A 20,762-nucleotide genomic window follows, 5' to 3' on the forward strand; every position below is an offset into this window, starting at 1 on the left:
TCTCTCTCTCTCTCTCTCTGAACTATTCATCAAATAAGATATTTGTGAAGCCCTTTGCAAATGCTTGTTTCCTTTTTTCCTTCCTTTGAACTCTTGAATTTGTGATTAGTATCTAACAGTTTTAAAAATCTAACTAGAATTTAAACCCTGCATATATTTAGCAGCAAACTTGAATTATGCTTGAAAGTATGTTAAAGTATTGCCCATGGATCTGTAAGTTTGAAGTTAGTTTATACATAATCACATCCTTAAATGTCTTAATTTTAGAAATGTTATGTTCTGAGTTAGCAAAATCAACTGTGCCATTTGGCAAAATTCAGTAATTTAATTCAACAAACATTTATTTAATTCTACTATGTATAAGGTAGAAACAAAATAGACCTCACCCTCCAAGAAATTATATTCTACTAGGAAGGATATGACATATACATGCATAAGATAATACAAAGTAATTTAAAAACTAATGACTGAAATAAATAGGATTGTTTACCGTAAAAGTTTAACCTAGGTATTCTATGAGGTGGAGGTGAGGAGGGAATGAATTTTAGACATAATATCGGTGGAGTAGCTATGGTGGTAGGATGAGGGGTGGGGAGGGACCAGTGCAAAGGTATTGAAAAAACTGATTTGACTGAAACATAGAAAGCATAGAGGGGAATGATCCAAGATCAATACAAGACATACTATAAAGAGCTTTAAATGCTAAACTAAAGATTTTGTATTTTATCTTAGAAATAGTAAGTGAAAAGGTGCTTAGTAAATGCTAGTTAACTGACCAATTGGAAAGAGTGCTGGAATTGGAGTCAGAAAACCTGAATTCATAATCTCTTTCTGCCACTTATTCCTTGTGTGGCATTGGGCAAGTCACTTCCTTTCTCTGGGCCTCAGTTTACTCAACTATAAAATGAGGAGGTTTGAATAGACCAGCTGCATCAAAAACTCCTGAATGCAACCTCAACCAGATTAAAATTTAATTAGAAAATGTTTAACAAAATAAATATTAACAAATACAATATAGTTAGTGTATATTTGTGGTGACATTGTAGCACTAGTTTGAGCATTAGGCAACCTAACTAATTTTCTACTGGATTAACTAATTCAGCAACTATTTATCAACTACCTGCTAAGTGGTCGATATGCTGGGGAAGATTACCTTTAAGTTAATTACTTAACCTTTATCATTTATAAAATGAAATTGTACTTACTCCCACTTACTTCATAGAAAAATTGCACAAAATTGAATGGTACTAAACTCCTTAGGAATATTCTCTTTTTTTTAGGAATAAATATTCTTTTAGGAGTAAAAAGAGTAAAAGGTTCTAGAAATCTAGGAAAGGTGTGGTCAGAAAAGGTGGGTCATGACAAGAGCAAGGGCTAGCAGATGGATAGCCTGAGTGATGTCCTCAACTCATAAAATTTTAAAATACTAGAAAAAGGCCTCCAGTGAATTTGGTGGAATTCTTTTTGGAACATTTTGGTAGGACATAAATAACATCACAGGATGCAGAAGTACAGATGGATTTAAGACTACACCAAAGGAGCATGTGTGTACATTGCATTTTACAGATCACATGCTTTTTCTCTAATTGCTTCATGTAACACCATTTCAGCCCAAGTACCATTCGAAGTGCTTCCTGATCCTCTCAGCTGCTGTTGCCATCTTTCCCAAATGTTTTGTTGTTGTTGTTGTTGTTGCAGTAAGTTCAGTAGGGTCCAACTCTTCATGACCCCATCTGGGGTTTCCTTGGCAAAAAATACTAGAGTGGTTTGCCCTTTCCTTCTCAAGCCCATCTTACAGATGCAGAAACTGACGCAAACAAGGTTAAGTGATTTGTCCAGGGTTGCACGGCTAGTATCTGAGGCCAGATTTGAACTCAGAAATATGAGTCTTCCTGATTCCAGGCTTGGCATACTATTGTGCTGTGTAAGTGCTCAACCTGCTCCCCAAATGACGTTGTATAGGACTGGGTACCTACTTGATAATTTAAATACTGATTGATTAATTTTAAATTGGTTATTAGTCTAAGGGTCTCCACTGATTCTTTGAGTTCTTAATGTAAGTTGCTTTCTCAAAATGTTGAAAAAAAAAGGACTCCAACTTTAGTTTATGTGTGTAGAAAATGTCAGAAAAAAAGAAATTATATTTTTCTTTAAGGCAGCTAAATATCTATGTAATTCTGAGCTACTTCAGTGGACTTTCTTTCTTTTTGGGGAGAGCAGGTGTTTGGGATTATGTTATAAAAATCACTACTAGAGTCCATGATCTTGAGCAAAGGATTCAGAAAACAAAAGACAATGTAAATGAGATTCAGAATATCATGAGAACCTGGGAATCCCCTATTTTTAAGAGGAAAGATGGAAAAAAGGAATCTCTACTCTATCTAGAAGACTATCAAGAACAACTGGAAAAATATTACTCTTTTATCAAAGACTCTGGCCTTAAGATCCACACCCTTGTTCAGGTAAAGACTACATTCAAACAAACCTACTAAGAATGGGGGAAAAGGGGTTTTAAGAAGCTAGAGAGTGAGACCTGTGTTTTATATGTAAAACTTTCTGTGTTTTATGTATGTGTGTGTATATATATGTATATACATGTATGTATTCTATAGGTAATTCAGAAATGAAAGAAATCACTGAATTCTGTATTCTCAGTCAATTGGTAAAAGTTTATATTAAAGGAAAAAGGACTAAAGCCAATATATTTCAAAAATGAATGGTCACACTTAGTCTTCAAGTTAGTGGCTTGGTTCAATCTATATGAAATACCTCAAAGAAAACTAAATGAAAAGATAGTGTCATCAGCCACAGAATCCTAAGACACATCAAACTATCCCATATCCATAAATTTCATAGCAACCAATTTGCCAATTAGACAAACTAGGGAAGAGGAGAGATATCTATGTGATCTCTAAGGAACTGTAAACTTATGTGTAGCATCTGCTTTTGGGTGGAAATAGAGGAGATAGCAGAAAATTATAGTGAACCATTTCAAGCAGTGGGAAATATTCATTAACTGGTATCTAATCAATATAACATTTAGCCATCAAAGACTGAAGATTCATTTCAAGTAGTAATCTTATTCATAAAATTAAGAGAAACTAGCTGTAAATAGAAAAGGTCCAGAAGACATTAGGCACAGACCAAAGATTCTTCTCTGCATATGCATAGGCTAATAAGGATCACTTACCAGGTTAAAAAGTCAGCCTTGTTTTCAATGATAGTAAAATCATCAGGATTACGAACATTATCCTATGAAAGGATAATGTAATTATTAGACCTTCTAGCCATCATTGTTGCTACCTCTCCTGCTATCATGTTTAGAGATTAAATAGGGGATAATGTTTCAAATTCTGTAAAAGGCCTTTTTCAGTTTCATTGGTATGAATATCCCTTGTAATGATACAGATCTTAATTTCTGAATGCTTTAGTAAGCAATTTTCATGAGTACCTGGCACTTACTGATTTATTATAGATGTCTCAATGCCTGATCCAGTACTTCCATGCTTTCTTTCCTTTCCAGGAAAACCTGAATCTCTTCCTTGCAGATCCAGCATCCAGTAGGTGGAAGGCATACATTGACTATCTTGATAACATGGTGCTTCGTGGATTCTTCATTGCTATTGAATCTTCCCTCAAGTATCTCCTGGAAAATACTGGTAAATTGGCTGTGGATGATTATTGTGGAATATGGATGCTGATGAAATCCACTAGGTGGAAGGGGATGGTGAATCCTGTATCCTGAAAGACTAGGATATTAGATAGTGAAAGTCCCAGTGAGTGCCTACGAATTTAAAGGGCCTGATTTTTATACTAGAATCTAAGGGTGCCTATGAATTTAAAAGACCTGATTTTTATACTAGAGGCCCCACTTATAGCAAGATTAACTACATTGCCACTTCAGTGTTTCATTCTTTAATTTCAGTGTGTTTATGTTTCATTAGCCTCAGTTTCTGCCCCATGTAAGTTCCTAGTATATTCCTCCCACTATTACCCATCAGTAATTAATGTCTCAGTTCCATTTAAATAATTAACATTGATTAGCTTTTCCAAAAGAATATGGAAAGCACAGGAGTATGAATATTTTCTCCTGCCACAACACCTGGAAGGTATATTCTTCCCAATACTACCTTTGTCCCTTGGGAGATTAGACTTCAACTTAATGCAAATTTCTACCTATGATTCCAACAAGTTCATGTCCAAATTTAACAGTCTGACAGAATTACAATCACAGATACCACTGGGCTGAGTCCTGAGCATTGTTCTACCAGGCACTGATGTTAAAATGGCTGACCCCCAAACCTACTATATACTCTGCTCCCAGATCTGCTAGTGGCTTGCTTTCTTGACTTTCTGAAGCTCACAAGATCATAAGCATCTCCAGTCTCCTTTTAAAAGCAGGAAAGAATGTAAATAACAGAGACAACAGAAACTTTGAGGCCATGCATGTTCAGCTTTGTACTGGCTCCAAGTGAGAGGGACTGAGACCTGCCCCATCTGGCAACCCTCAGCAACTTTTTTTCTTTCTCCAATGCCAGAAAGTCTAGAAAGAGCCCATAGGAAAACAAACTCTGACTGATATGTGTCTTTTTCAAAATACATCCTTATTCCGTAGCCAACCAAAAAAACTTCTGTTCATCATGTAGTTATAACAGGTCAAAACCAGTTTCAGAATGTTTATCTGTATATATTCCATATCTTTACATGACTCTTCCATTAAACCTACCTCATCAAACTTTCTGGAAAAAAGCTCCACAGTCTCTTCCACATTGGTTGAGGAGGTAACTGAGTAGAAAGACTACAAAAAGGGGTACTCAGTGATGGGAGGAGGTATCATTGTTAAGCACTCCTCTAGGGGAAGAGAAACATTCTATAAAGGGAGATAGGGACCTTTTAATGAATATAGTCTGCAAGGTTTTCATACACAGAACAACCACTCATCCTGCCTCAGAAGAAGAAAAACCAAAACTTCTGGGGCAATAAAGCGTATGGATCCAGGGAGGAGATTTCAAGGAAATGGGGGTGGGATTTGAGATGAGCATGGAAAGGGCGAAGGTTAATAATGAACTCTACTATCAGGAGGAGATATAGGAAAATTTCTAACAGGTGGCAATCTCCTTTTTATCACCTGCATGAATTAGTATTTCTAAGATTACAGCACAGCAGAAAAAGGGTGCTGGTGGGGCAAGCTCTATAATACTATAACACAGAAAGTGTTTAGAAGAGGGGACCCAAAATAGGTCCATTAGAAGTTTATTTCTATGAGGAATATGGAGACTAATGAAGTATAAGGCCACAAATCAAAGAATAAGAAAATAAAATGGACAGAAATGGAAAATAAGTAATGAAAAGAGTGAAGGAAAGAATCACAACTTTTGTTATAACTTTGAAAAAACAATTAGTGCCAGTACTACACAAATTATTCTCAAATTTGAGAAAGAAAGCACAAATTTTATGAGACAAATATGTTCCTAATACTTAAATTGGCAGAAGGATAAAAACATTGAACAATATTATTAATAAATTCACGTCCACTTGGAATTAACGTTCAAAAATGTTGAATGAAATCCTCTTAAGCAGAACATAGCAATTCATTTAAGAACTTACTCATCAAGACTAAATTGGATTTTTATCAATGATAGAAGAATGATTCACCATTAGGACAATTAACCATATTTAGAATGACAAAAAAAAATCCAAAGCCATATGATTATCTCAATAGATGGAGAAAAAATTATTTGACAAAATAAGCTTATTCTAAAAAACCCTACAAAATATGGACATTTTAACATCATAAAAATATCTAATACCAAAATGTGCAAGTTTTATATACCACAGAAGCTTTCCCAATAAATATGAGTGTAAAACAAGGATGCCCATTCTCCCTGCTATTATTTGATTTAGTGCTAGAAAATGGCAGTAAGACAGATTGGGGGAAGGGGTATTCAGTTGGGGAGAAATTTGTAACTCAAAATCTTGTGGAAATGAATGTTGAAAAATAAAAATAAATAATTTGATTACAAAAAATGGCAATAAGATAAAAAAATAAAGACAAAGAAAGGCAAAGGGAATAAAACTATATCTATTGCTGATAACAATAGTTTACTTTAAAAAATAATAGCTCTTAACAAAGATATTAATTGAAACAATAGCTTCAGCAGAGTTATAAGCTATACAATAAACCCTCAAAAATTAACAGTATTTCTTTATACTACCAAAACCTAAGAGGAAATAATAGAAAGGAAGTTTTATTCCAGAAAAAAACTATAAAATGCAGAAAATATCTAAGGATCAGTCTACCGCAACACTCAAAATACTTGTGTTCATACAATTACAGCAATGGACTCATTTTAGCTCAGCTACAGACACACCTTTCTCACACAGCCACTGTATGCTAAACTCCTTCTATCACTATAGTCTTTTTCTTTCCTAGCAAATCCCGCTCATGACTGTGTGTGCATATGGTTTAGGATTCTTCTTCATTCATGGGAGCGATAAAGGGAATCCCCTTGGAATTGTGTATCTTCTCTTTGAATGTATATTACAATACTATTTTAATATGTGTTTTTTTCGCTTTTTGAACAGTATCATATTTTCCCTTTTTTATTCATTCATCTTGATTCCTTTTGCTTTTTCAGATGCTAAGGCCAGACTTCCTCCCTTTTTTGAGGCACAGCTGGATCTAGTTGTACAAGAACTAATCTTTTATCCCTCTCTGGACAACACTGCTAAAGATGGTTTTCATACTATTGTTGAGGGACTTATCAATGATATTTTCAAAATATCTTCTATGGTCCCACGACTTACACAGAAAAGTTCACCTCATTACCAGGTACTGACTTTGCAGCTATCATTTCACTCTCTTATTTTTGGAATAATATTCCAAATGTATTTGTAATCTTGAATTTCTAATTTCATCTCTTTCATAGGCTGACATGGAAAACATAGGAGATCTGTCAAACCTCAGGAATCAATTAAATGAGAGAGTCAAGAATATGATGATCACCTGCTGTGACTATCGGAACTCCTTTGACCATTACTCTTTCCTTTACATGGATGACCGGAAGGAATTTATGCGGCACTTTCTGTTATATGGACATATGCTTACTCCGGAGGATTTAGAAGCCCATGGAGAAGATGGGATCCCTGAGAATCCTCCCACTCTTCAACAATTTAAATTGCAGATTGATTCCTATGAAAAGATCTATGAAGAGGTGAACCAGCTAGAGCCTTTCAAGATTTTTGACAACTGGATGAAAATTGATATTCGTCCATTTAAGATGTCACTCTTGAATTTAATTAAGAGATGGAGCCTCATGCTTAAACAGCATCTCATTGATCATGTCACCCACAGGTAATGCTGTCTCTATCTCTTTCCCTTTTCCTTTTTCCCATTTTATTCTTTGTCTGTGGCTTCTGGGAACATAGATGTTTAAAAATAGGCTTTCAGAAACACTTTTCTAAAATGCATCACACTTATAGTCACATTGGTGATTGAAAGGCACAGAGAATATGCCTGTGCTTGATTGTTGATTTCATAAAGGTATTTGATTCAGAGAATAAAATTCAGTCTTTAAAGCTGTTGGAGAGCAGGAAGAATCATACATATGATCAGATCATACAAGACTCCTTGATAAATGCAGCAACAAAGATAGTTATTCAGTGAATCATAGATTATTAATATTCAGTGAAGTGCAAAACTGGGAGTTGAATGTTCACCATTTTTATGGAGAATGTCCTTTGCAAAAGTTCACATCGAAGAGGAACCAGGTGATCTTATTTGTGCATCATACTGTGCTCATTGCACCAAGCCCAAAAATGTTAGAGAACCTCCTTAGTGAGATCCATAATTACTTAAAATAGACTGGCCTAAAAATCCATATAAGAAAAAACAAACATATTGATGAAAAATGCTTTTTATTTAGTCAGTGAAGAAAACATTTGTTAAGCTCTATGTAGTAGACCCTGTGCAAAGTTCTGAGAATAAAAATAAAGGCAAAAGGTAAAGTAACCAGCTCCTACCTTCATGGAGCATACACCCTAATGAGTTAGACAACATATGAGTAGCTATGTAAACACAAGATATGCCAGAGAAGATGATGAAGATAATCTGAATGGGGAAAGCATTAGCATCTCAGAACCTTTTATACAAGGTGGGATCTGAGCTAGGTGAGGACATCCCAGAGGCAGTTGGAAATACGTAGATGTAACTCAGCATATAGTCTGGATATATAGATGTGGGGATTACCTGCAGAGAAATAATAATTTAGGGGCAGCTAGGTGGCACAGTGAATAGAGCACCAGCCCTGGAGTCAGGAGGACCTGAGTTCAAATGTGACCTCAGAAACTTAACACTTATTAGTGTGAGCTTGGACAAGTCATTTAACCCCAATTGCCCTGCCTTCCCCCCTTCCAAAAAAAAAAAAAGAAATAATTATTTAACCAATAGAAGCTAATAAAATCATCAAATAAGACTATATAAAATAAAAAGAGAAAGGAGCCAAAGACAGAGCATTAAGAGATACTCATAATTAGTTAGCCTTACATGAATGAAGGACCAGCAAAAGAGAATGCAAAAGATTAAACCAGGCCTGCACAAAATATGGCCCACAGGCTGCTTGTAGCCTGCCAAAGGATTTCAGGTGACCCATGAAAAAAGTAGAGGATGTAAAAGAAAGTAAAGATGTAATGAGTGCTTTGTCCATGCCCTGCTTAACCCACCTTCTACTAATAACTATTGTGCCTGTCACTTATGGCTGGTGGATTGCCACTGTGTACTCTCTCCTGTTTGTCACATGACATGTGGCAAACAACCATTGTCAGTCTGTCTATAGTCTGAGAAGAGCAAGAACCATATGTTTTCCTTGTATTCTTGGTCATTACTGGCATTGAAGAGGGACAAAGAGAGTGCAGTGACACACCAATGCAGTTGATGCCCATTATGGAATGAGTGGCAACAGCGTGAGGGCTGCTTCTCGTCCCTTGCTGCACTAGTCCCTTCCAGGCTGGATGAGTGTCTGATGCTATCTTCAATGTCAGACACTCAGTTCAGTATTTCTTTGTATGTGAGCAGTTGCTGTGGAGATTTTTTGGTTCTAACATTAAAGTTTTTGGGGTGACTTTGTAAAATGGATTATAAAAAGAAAAGGAATATCAAATCAGAACATAGAGTGTTTAATCTGGAGTGGACAAATAAATGCTTATTTACTTACATGAGAGACAGAATATTGTGCCTTGTTTGCTGAGAAGTAATAGCCATTCTGAAGGAATACAATCTTTGTTGCCATTTTGAATCAAAACATTCTGACTTAAGTTGGACACCAATGAAAAACAAATTAAAATGTCCAAATTGTTGAAAAATCTCAGTGGGGAGCAACAGTTGAAATTTCAAAGAAGAAAAATCAGAAAATGAGGCACTACTAGATTAGTTTTCAGATTTCTAAAGAAATCTACTTTAAACATGATTTTGGAGAATGATAAACTCATTCCTGACAAGAAGTGTAATATGTTCCATTAAGTAAATGTAAATGGTAAGAAAATCTGAAAAATGTATTAAAATTTGTACTGCTTAGCATAGTATTTTTAACATTAATGTGATTTCATGATAAATAAAAACTTAAGTAATAATTGTAACTAATTTTTATAAATTGAAAATTTCACTTTTTAATATGGTTTATGTGCCAAATAGTTTAATCATTAATTATACCTTAATTATAATCATTAATTATAAATTTAATCATTAAATTAATTAATTATAAATTTAATCATTCATTATACCTTAATTATAATCATTAATTATAAATCATTAGTTATACCTTGGAAAATGAGCTGCCAAAAACCTATCTGCGACCTGCAGAAGTTTAGCCTAAGTTGTGCAGGTCTGGAGTAGACAAAAAGAAGAGATTTTGGAGAGAGCTATGTCACAAAAACTTAGGACAAAGTCAGTTTCTAGGATTAGGTGAGGAATGATAGTGTCAGATGCTTCTTAGAGATCATGGAGGATTGGTATTGGGAAAAGACCATTAAATTTAGCAATTAGCAGATCATTGATAACTTTGGAGAGAGTGGTTTAAGTTGAATGATGAAGTCAGAAGCCAGATTACAAAGGCTTTAGAAGAGAATGACAGGAGAGGAAAGGAAGCAAAGACACAGAATAAAGAGAATTTTATCAAGTTTTGCTGAGGAAAGAGAATATAAGGCAATAGCTAGCAGTGATAGTGGTACCAGTTGAGGGTTTTTCCAAGGATGAGGAAGACAAGAATATGTTTGTAGGCAGCAAGAAAGGAGCCAGTAGGTATGGGAAGACTGAAGATAGGATGATGTAGAGGGAGGAGAGTTAAGGCAATATTTTGGAAGAATTAGGATGGGATGGCATCTAGGGAACATATTTAGAGAGCTTACCAATAAAAAGGACCACCTCTTCAATTGAATCCAGAGTAAATAAAGAGATAATGGAGGAAGATGTAAGAATAATATAAGGTGAGGGAGAAGGGTGAATATATATATCTAGTGAATAGTCTGAACTTTTTTTAAAACTCAGACTGGTATTCCATTGAATTGAATGAATTTTTAACATCAGTACATATATCTTGGATATATGGCCCTTCAGATGGATGGTGAATTAGGCCCAGAATTGAGTAAGAAGAGAGCAGATTGAATACCATTTTGGAAATTACATGGTACCTTTAACAATCTCAAACTGATACCTGGTATATAGAGCCAACTTTAAAAAACCCAACACATTTAATACAATTTAACATTCTCCCAGAAAAGTTTTGTAGTTTTGAATCTTGGAATTCCACAATTTCAAGGAATGAAAGTTGCATATGATTCAAAGAGCAATAGAGACATACATGAAGGACAAGTACAATATAGCATACTACCAGTGATGAGCTTCCAATGAAGAAATGATTTAAGGTGTATAACTGAGGAATTGTATCACTGGAAAAAGAGATGGGCCAGTCATACAGTGAGAGTAAGAGATAAATGGATACCCTGAGTACCTATTTTGGTTCCCATAAAATATAAAAAGACCTAAAGGAAAAATCTCAGCATGATGATTGCATAATCTGTGGAAGATTTATGGAAAAATATGGATGAGAATTACACAGAATCATAAGATATAAATGGGTTATTTTATCTCCACAGATGAAAAGGGAACTTTGATATCCATCAGATCTTAGATCCATTGAAATATTGAAATAAGATTTTCTAAGATTTATTACTCTGATTTTTATTGTGACCATTTCAGCTGTATTAATGGATTCAGTGGTATAACTAGATTCCATGGACTCAGGATTCCCCTTCAAATGTACTAGTAACTTTGGCCATATCAAGTCCAGTTCTATGGTTTCTTTGATACTCAAGACATGCAGGGGAAGAGTAAGTAATTTTAAAGGTATTACTAGCAGAGCAAGTCTCTTTACTATGAAAATATTTTGAGGTTGGAAAAGCAGAGGGTGGCTAATTGGGCTCTCAAGTTTTATTTTTTTAATGTTGTAATTTTGCTTTTATTTTTTATTTAATATTTTATTTTTCCCCAATTACATGTAAAAACAATTTTTGACATTAGTTTCTAAAACTTTGAGTTCCAAATTGACTTTCTTCCTCCCTCCCCATCCCCCTTATTGAGGAGATAAGAAATTCGATAGAGGATATACATGTGTAGTCATGTAAACATATTTCCATATTAGCCATGTTATGAAAGAAAACACAGACCTCCCACCCAAAAAACTCAAGAAAAATAAAGCAAAAAAATTATGCTTCAATCTATATTCAGACACCATCAGTTCTCTGTTTGGGGATGGATAGCATTTTTCATCATAAGTCCTTCAGAGTTGTTTTGGATCATTGTATTGCTGAGAATAGCTAAGTCATCCACAGCTGATCATCTCACAATATTGCTATTACTTTGTAGACAGTATATTTCACTTTCTATGAGCTAATGTAAGTCTTTCCAAGTTTCAAAGTGCATTCTGCTCATCACTTTTTATAGCACAACAGTATTCCATCACAATCACATAGCACAATTTGTTCAACCATTCTCCAGCGGGTGGGCATCCCCTCAATTTTCAATTCTTTATTACTAGAAAAGAGCTGCTATAAATATTTTATACATATATGTCCTTTTCCTTTTTGTTTTTTATCTCTTTTGTGATACAAACCTAGCAGTGGTATTGTTAGAAGGAAATGCATAAGTTTTATAGCCCTTTGGGCAAAGTTCCAAATTGCTCTACAGAATAGTTGAATTAGGTCACAACTCCACTGACAATACATTAATGTCTCATTTTTCTCACATCCCCTCAAACATTTGTCATTTCCCTTTTTGTCCTGTTAGCCAATCTAATAGATATAAGGTAGTGCCTCAGAATTGTTTTAATTTGCATTTCTCCAATCAATAATGATTTAGAGTATTTTATTCATATGGCCATAGATAGCTTTGATTACTTTGTCTGAAAACTTCATTTTTTTATCATTTATCATTTGGAGAATGGGTCTTATTTTTACAAATTTGATTTGGTTCTCTATATATTTGAAAAATGAGGCCTTTATCAGAGAAACTTGCTTCCATTTGTTTTTTCAGTTACAATTGCTAAATGTGTTTTCCGCCTTTGTATCCCCACCTTGTTTATTATATTCTCTCTCTCCATTCATCATGTCCTTCCTCAAAAGTGTTTTGCTTCTGATTACTGGGTACTCAAATCTGCCCTCTTTTCTATCACCGCCTTCTTACCACTTCTCTCATCTCCTTCCTACATTCCTGTAGGGCAAGATAGATTTCTATACCCAATTGAGTGTGTATGTTATTTCCTCTTTGAGTCAGTACTGATAAAAGTAAGATTCATTCATTCCCCTCCACCTCCCCTGTCTTTCCCTTCACCAAAAAAAGCTTTTTCTTGCCTTTTATGTGAAATAATTTACCCCATTCTAACCCTCCTTTTACTTTTCTCCCAGTGCATTCCTCTTTCTCACCCCTTAATTTTATTTTTTAGATGCCATCCATTCATATTCAACTTACCCTCTGTCCATATATATTCCTTCTAACTACCCTAATGATGAGAACTGTGTTATGAGTTACAAATATATTCCCATATAGCAATGTAAGTAGTTTAACCTTATTAAGTTCCTTTCCTATTTACCTTTTAATGTTTCTCTTGAGTTTCTATTAAGCTTTTTATCAAGAATGCTTGAAAGTCCTCTGTTTCATTAAATATCTATTATTCCCCCTGAAGGATTATATTCTATTTTGCTGGGTAGGTGATTATTGGTTGTAATCCTAGCTCCTTTGCCCTCCAGAATATCATATTCCAAGCTCTCCAATCCTTTAAGGTAGAAGCCAATAAATTTTGTGTTATCCTGACTGTGACTCCACCATACTTGAATTATTTTTTTCTGACTGCTTGCAATATTCTCTCCTTGGGCTCTGGAATTTGACTAAAATATTCCTGAGAATTTTCATTTGGGGATCTCTTTCAGGAGGTGATAAGTGGATTCATTTAATTACTATTTTATCTTCTGGTTCTATAATATCAGGCCAGTTTTCCATGATAATTTCTTGAAAGATGATGTCTAGGCTCTCTTTTTGATTTTGGCTTTCAAGTAATCTAATAATTTTTAAATTCTCTCTCCTGGATCTGTTTTCCAGGTCAGTTATTTTTCCAGTGTGATATTTTACATTGTCTTCTATTTTCAATTCTTTTAGTTTTGTTTTATTCTTTCTTGATTTCATATTTATGGAATTATTTTCTTCAGAGGAACTTTGTACCTCCTTTTCCATTTGCCCAATTGTACTTTTTAAGGAATTTTTTCTTTACTGAATTTCTTTTCCATTTGGCCAGTTCTGCTTTTCAAGGCATTTTTCTCCTCATTGACTTTTTGGACTTTTTTTTTTGCCATTTTGTCTATTCTGTTTTTAAGATAATATTTTCTTCAATTCGTGTGTGTGTGTGTGTCTACCAAGTCATTGACCTTTTTCATGGTTTTCTTGAATCACGCCCATTTCTCTTTCCAATTTTTCCTATACCTCTCTTACTTGATTTTCAGAATCCTTTTTGAGCTCTTCTGTGACCTGAGACCAATTCATCTTTTTCTTGAAGGCTTTGGATGTTGGAGCTTTGACTTTGTTGTCTTATTCTGAGTGCATGTTTTGATCTTTCTTGTCATCATAGTAATATTCTTTGGTACAGATTTTTTTCTGTTTGTTCATTTTTCCAGTCTATTTCTTTACTTTTAATTCTTTGTTAGAGTAGAATTATTCTTCCAGGGTAGAGGGTACACTGTCCCAAGCTTCAGGTGTTTTATACAGCTGTTTTCATTGGTACTTCTAGGGATTTGTAAGTTTTCAGTTTTTCCAAGGTGGTATGATCTAAAGGGAAGTGTGTTCATTACTCTTCTGGCCTTTGCTGTGATCTGTGAGTGACTACAGGCACTATTTTCTGTCCTGAAACTGTTACGAGGGTCCCTACTGCAAACTCTGGTGTGCTAGTGCTCCTCCTCCTCCTGGGACTACCGCCCAGCAATGCGACCCAGACCTGAGTGTGGGCAAAGCAACAGAATCCTCCCTCCAGGGCCAGCAAACACACCCCTGTAATCTTCTTCTGATCAGTTGTTTGATCCCCTTACCATCTATGGGATGAAAGCTCTAGAAGTAGCCACTTCCACTGCTGATTCAGTGACTCCCAGGACGCACTCCTGGTTTGTTGGGGCTTGGTCTCCTCTGGCATGGACTGTGCTGGACTGTGCTACACTCTCACCACAGTGTGGCAGACTTTTCCTGCCAACTTTCTAAGTTGTCTTTGGCTAGAAAATCATTTCACCCTATCTTTTCATGGATTCTGCCACTCCAGGAATTATTTTAGGGCATTATTTAAAGGTATTTAGAGAGGCTTGGGGGAGAGTTCAGGAGAATCCCTGCCTTTTTTCTACCATCTTGGTTCTGCCTTCTTAAGTTTTATTTCTGCCATTTTCTCTCTATCTCAGCCTTATCCAGCTGTGAAATGGGATAGGAATGAGTTTCTGTGGTCCTTTAAAAAAATTTTATGACTCATGATGGAGAGAGCTATCCACATTCAGGGAAAGAACTATAGATTCTGAATGCAGATTGAAGCAAACTACTTGCGCTCTCTCTCTCTCTCTTTGTTTTGTTTTCTTCCTTCTTTCTCATTGTTCATTCCATTGGTTATAATCCTTCTTTACAACTTGACTAATGTTTAGTGTGAAGGTATTTGTAGAACCTATATCAGATTGCATGCCACCATGGGCAGGGGGAGGAGAGGAAAGGTGAGAAAATTTGAACTCAAGGGATTTGTGGAACCAAATGTTATAAACTAAAAGTAAATAAATTTAATGTGGAAAAAAATTTTATTCTGAATTAAACACACAAAAAAAGAGCACTTTCATGCACTCAGCAGAACACAAAAAATAAGATTCTGTGTGAAGCTGTGGATCTCCATACTGCTTCTTTTTTTTAACTAAAGAGCATTTATTGTATTCTCTACTGAGCCTTTGAGTTTTGAGGACATAACTAAATTCTGGAAAACCTTCACACAGAAGGGTAAGTACAGTGAACTTTATAAGCAGATATGAACAGCTAGAAGAACTGTAACCAAGTGCTAACTGACCAAAGAGAAATTTTCAGCTACTTCTTAGTAAAAAAAGAAAAAGAAAGTTGGGACAGACAGGAGCTTCAGATTGAATGAGGTAAAAATCTCCTAATACTATTATTCGACCTTGACTAGATTGTAACAAAATGGAAACAGGACTTCTATAATACAAAGTTCCTACTACAGCATGCTGTACATACCTGTTTTCCAAGCCCTCCTCCCAACCCCCCCCCCCCCTGGGCTGCCACTTAGATTATTTGCTGGCTTGTTGGGTCTGCCAGTGGAAAAGCACATACATCTTCTCTTTGATCCAGTCTTTGTTGTAGGGCTGGTATGTCTAAGTGTCCACTTGGGACACAAGGCAACTAAGATCTACCAGATAATCAGTGAAATCAAACAACTGACTAATGTCATATGTGATGGAGGGACTGTTGGGATTCATTCTCCTCAAATGTTCCTTATACATTTTATAAACTCCATGTATTCATTCACTGATTCATAATCAGCATAAGTTGGCCTTCTGGCCCCTTGGTAGGTTGTAGTAACAAAATGGTATGAGACTTCATTTCCAAATGTAAACCGCTCCCTCCATTATACAACAACTCATCCCTTGTAACATCATGCTGAGCTCTACTGCTCCATACTGCTTCTTTTAAAAAAAAAAGTATGATAAATTCTGCACATTAGTTACAAAACGATCTTATTTTTCTGCATTTCTTTAACATTACTATTGCTAATCCTCCCTTCTCCTATAACTCTTCCACTTCTCCAGCACATTTATCCTTCCCCCCTTAAAAATTAAGAGGAAAAAAAACAACCTTGTAATAAATAGTCAAATAAAACAAATCCACTGAGTGGCCATGTCCAAAAGTATATGTCTCTTTGCACACCTTGAATCAATGACCTATCAGTAGGTGAGTAACATGCTTCATGATCCCCTGAAGACATGATCACATGGTTGATCATTTTATTAATCAAACTTCTTAATTATTCCAAAATTGTTTTTCTTTGCAGTGTTGCTTGTATAAATTATTCCCATAATTTTTATTCATTGTATAAATTATTCTCATAATTCACTTCACTTCACTCTGAAGCAGTTCATATTACCGCTTTTCTTAATCATCTCATCTCATCTCTTACAATTCAATAATATTCACATAACATATCAGAACTATATGTATAGTTATGCATATATATAGTTAGTTATAATAGCTATATGTAGTTATTTTATATATATAGAATCTATATATAATATAATATTCAATAATATACCACAATTGTTCAATTCTCTAATTGTCCAAGAAGAAATCTAAGGTACCATACCCCTTCGATTCTAATTCTGTGATTTTTTTCCCCTTTCCTTTTAATCTTCCCTTCAGGATTAGGAAATTTGTTTTACTTTTCTCTCCCTGATAATTATCCTCCTTTTTAATCTTCTATATCCCCCTCATCATTCCTGCTCATTTTCCTGATGAATTTGATGTATTGCTATACCAAACTGTGTATGTATTCAACACTTATTTTTCTGCTTCGGATAGCAGTGAGATTCTCTCTCCACACCTTCCTCATGTTTGTATACTCATATACTATGTCTCATATGTTATACTTGAGAAATAACGAGTTCCACTTTGTTCTTCCTCCTTTCTGTACCACTGTATCTCTTTTATCCTCCTTCGTCAGACCCTCACAACAGAACCAATATATCTCTCAATGCCCTTTGAGAATATTAAGATTCTTTATTATTTATTTAGTATTTTGTTTATTATTTTATTTTTCCCCAATTACAGTTAAAAACAATTTTTCACATTCATTCTTTAAATTTTGAGTTCCAAATTCTCTCTCTCCCTCCCTACCCCATTGGGAAAGCAAGTAATCCGATATAGGTTATACATAGCTTATAATATGCAAAATCTCTTTCCACATTTGTCATACTGTGAAAGAAAACATAGACCCCCCCAAAAAAAAACCAACTTTCATAGTTGATCATCCTGTAGTATTGCTTTTACTGTGTACAATGTTTTTCTGGTTCTACATACTTCACTCTGCATCAGTTAATGCCAGTCTTTCCAGGTTTTTCTGAAAGCATCCTCCTCATCATTTCTTATAGCACAATAGTATTCCATCATAATCATATACCAGAACTTGTTCAGCCATTCCCCAGCTGATGGGCATCCCCTCAATTTCCAATTTTTTGCCACCAGAAAAGAGCTGCTATAAATGTTTTTGTACTTATAGGTCCTTTTCTTTTTTAAAAAATCTCTCTTGGGATACAAACCTGGTAGTGGTCTTGCTGCATCAAAAGGTATGCATAGTTTTATAGCCCCTTAGGCATAGAGAACATTAAGATTCTTAAGGACCACCTATTTCCTCTTCTCTTATTAGAATGTTAGCACTATGTCATCATTAATAGTTACAGATTTCTACAATAATTTTTCCTGCTGCTCAGTATTTTTTCTGATTTACTTCTATTTGCACCTCTAGTACCTGAATCAGGGATTCTCTGCTTTACTTCTGAGTGAACATGCTTAGACCTTTCTAGTCTCTTACCCTGAATTCCTTCACTGCCCTCTACCCCTTGGTAAAATCCTAAGACTTCCTGGCTTCCTTTGAATTTCACAGTGGTAGATATTTAGGGCCTTCTCCAGCATCTTATTCTGGGGACTCTATTCTGGGGACTCTAGAGCCCCTGGACCTAGGGTGTCCTGATTTGTACCATGACAGTACCCTTGTTGCTGAATGCTACACTTCCCATAGGGCTTCCTCAGGGGAAGCCTCTATTCTTACTACCTCTGAACCCAGAGCCTTACATAATACAACTTTATTTGGGCAGTCTATGGTCAGACTACCCTGAACTGGTGCTGGCTTTGCTAGTAGCTCCCTTTCCTATTTTTCTGTAGGCTTCTGGATGTCTTTTTGTGCAATTCTAGGATAGAAGAAGTCATTTAACATAGTATTTAAAATTCAATTTCTTGATAATTATTTGATCTGGTGCAGACATTGGGATTTTTCTGGAGTGGGTATGTGGGAAGTGAATGGTCTGCTTTTCATGCAGGAGCCTATATTGACCAGTCCTATATTCCTCAATACTGTTTTCTTCTGGTCAAGTCTGAGTATAATCCCAGTCTGAGATTTTCAAGTCTAAAATGATCATGGACAGTCTAGCTGTGTCCTAATCTAAAATTTCATGGGAATCTGGGAAGATCCTACATTTGAAGGGCTCTCATGTATAAGAGGTTTTAGATTCAGAGAACTGGATTGAAGATGAAAAAGGCAAATTTACATTTCATATAAGAAGAAACTTCCTAATAATTCGACCTATCCAAAAGTGGAATCAGCTATTTTCTCCTTCACTGTAAGCCTTCAAGGAAAGGTAGATGAGCATACATTTGGTATGTTGTAGAAGTCATTCTTCTTTAAATATGAATTGGACTGGATGACCACTGAGATGCCTTCCAACTCTGAAACTCAGTGATTCTATAAGTGGAATATGGAAGGAGGTTTCCCTGCCAATTACACTCCCTATTCTCTTCAATGAAAATACCAAAAGACTGAGGAAGGGTAGTTGAATGAAAGAAAATGTGGTGGCATTAGCTTAAAAAATCTATAAGGGTAAGTTTTTAAATCAACCATTAGATTTACCAGTCAAGGCTCTCTATAACAAATATTTGTTGATAAGTAATCAAACAGTTTACATTTAAGCATTCAACTTCCTAAAAGAAGCTAGGTGACTGTATGTTGAAATGGAAAGAACTTTTTTGGGCATAAGGAGACCTGTGTCACTGACTACCTGTTGAACTTGGGCAACTTATTTAATTATTCCAGGCTTTGATTTACTCCTCTGTAAAATGAGAGGGTTGAATTATATGGTTTCCAGGAGCCCTTCCAACTCTGATATATTATCATTCTAATAGTACATCTATATTGCATTATACAGATTGTGAATCAGTTGGTAAAATATTTGTTAAATACCTACCATGTGATAGACTTCTTGAAGTAATAATATGGTTCATAAATAGAGGTGATCTCATTTAATGTTAATTCTGCTTAGCTTGGCAGACCTTGAAGTCTTCATAAGAAATGGTGAGAGTGGTTTGAGCAAGAGGGTAGAAAAAGGTGATTTCACTGGTTTGGTTGAGACTATGAGACTCCTTATGGCTCTTAAAGAACGACAAAGTAGCACGGATGCGATGTTTGAGCCCTTGAAACACACAATTGAATTACTGAAGATCTATGAACAAGAATTGCCCGATGCAGTGTTTAAACAGCTAGAGGTAAATACAAATTTTTTTCTAATCGTGAAAGGCAAATTCAGGAAAAATATAATTAGGAAGATATATGTTGCAAATTTTAATAATGAGGTGGTTTGGGATGAAAGAGAAACAGGATTTGAGGGTTAATTAAAGATTATTTACTTGAAAACTCTTCAATGGACATACTGACAAAGTAAAAGGCATTTGATTTTGGGGTAGTCAGAACTTTTTAGTACTAGAATAAAATAAATGCCAAAAATAAAAATAAGCAATCAGAAAAGTAGAAAAAATACATTTGAATGTTAAAAAATGTGTATAAAGGCAGAGCTAAGACAGCAGAATAAAGGTAGGGAATCATCTGAGCTCTCCCAAATTCCTGTCCAAGCAACTTTAAAATAATGCCTCAAAATGAATTCTAAAGGAGCAGAGCCAATAAAAAGACAGGGTGAAACAACTTTAAAGCCCAAGAAAGTCAGCAATAAAGGCATGTCTCACTGGGGTGAGAGTGGAAAGCAATACAACATAGGCCATGTCCTGGCAAGCCAGCAGCAGGCTTCAGGGGCGACTGCAACAGAAGCTTCAAGGAGGTCAGATAACTGGTCAGAAAATAACATGCCAGGTTGAAGTCCCGGGGTGAGGAAAAGCACGAGCACAACAGGTCATGTGACCACAGGGGAGCTGGGACCTTGCTCACAGTTCTAGAGTAGAAAAGAGTGCTTGTGGACACTCACAGACCAGGCCCAGAGAGCATTGACTACAACTCTTCTTGGATCATACCATCTTAGAAGAACTGAAAATTCACAGGTCTCCAGAATTAGCTCAGAAAACAGCCTAATGAAAAATCGGAAGCTTGGGACAGTTCTCTCTCTACTTTAGGAGCAGAGGTCAAATTTTGCACAAAGTTATAAGT

The 20,762-nt window shown here is 35.6% G+C and overlaps 1 protein-coding gene across 1 annotated transcript in view; it reads left to right on the forward strand.

Annotated features, from left to right (window-relative positions):
* The window catches only part of DNAH9 (dynein axonemal heavy chain 9), a 531,344-nt gene that overhangs the window by 111,805 nt on the left and 398,777 nt on the right, over positions 1-20,762 (forward strand). Inside the window, exons 14-18 of the mRNA XM_069076799.1 lie at positions 2,221-2,462; positions 3,524-3,659; positions 6,639-6,832; positions 6,930-7,354; positions 19,651-19,873. Coding sequence (XP_068932900.1) covers positions 2,221-2,462; positions 3,524-3,659; positions 6,639-6,832; positions 6,930-7,354; positions 19,651-19,873 — 1,220 coding nt within the window. The remainder of the gene's footprint in view (positions 1-2,220; positions 2,463-3,523; positions 3,660-6,638; positions 6,833-6,929; positions 7,355-19,650; positions 19,874-20,762) is intronic.

This window comes from Petaurus breviceps, unplaced genomic scaffold (assembly GCF_028583685.1).
Source record: "Petaurus breviceps papuanus isolate PSGF00001 unplaced genomic scaffold, PetGlider_PUasm1.0 90925, whole genome shotgun sequence".
Lineage (NCBI taxonomy): Eukaryota > Metazoa > Chordata > Mammalia > Diprotodontia > Petauridae > Petaurus > Petaurus breviceps.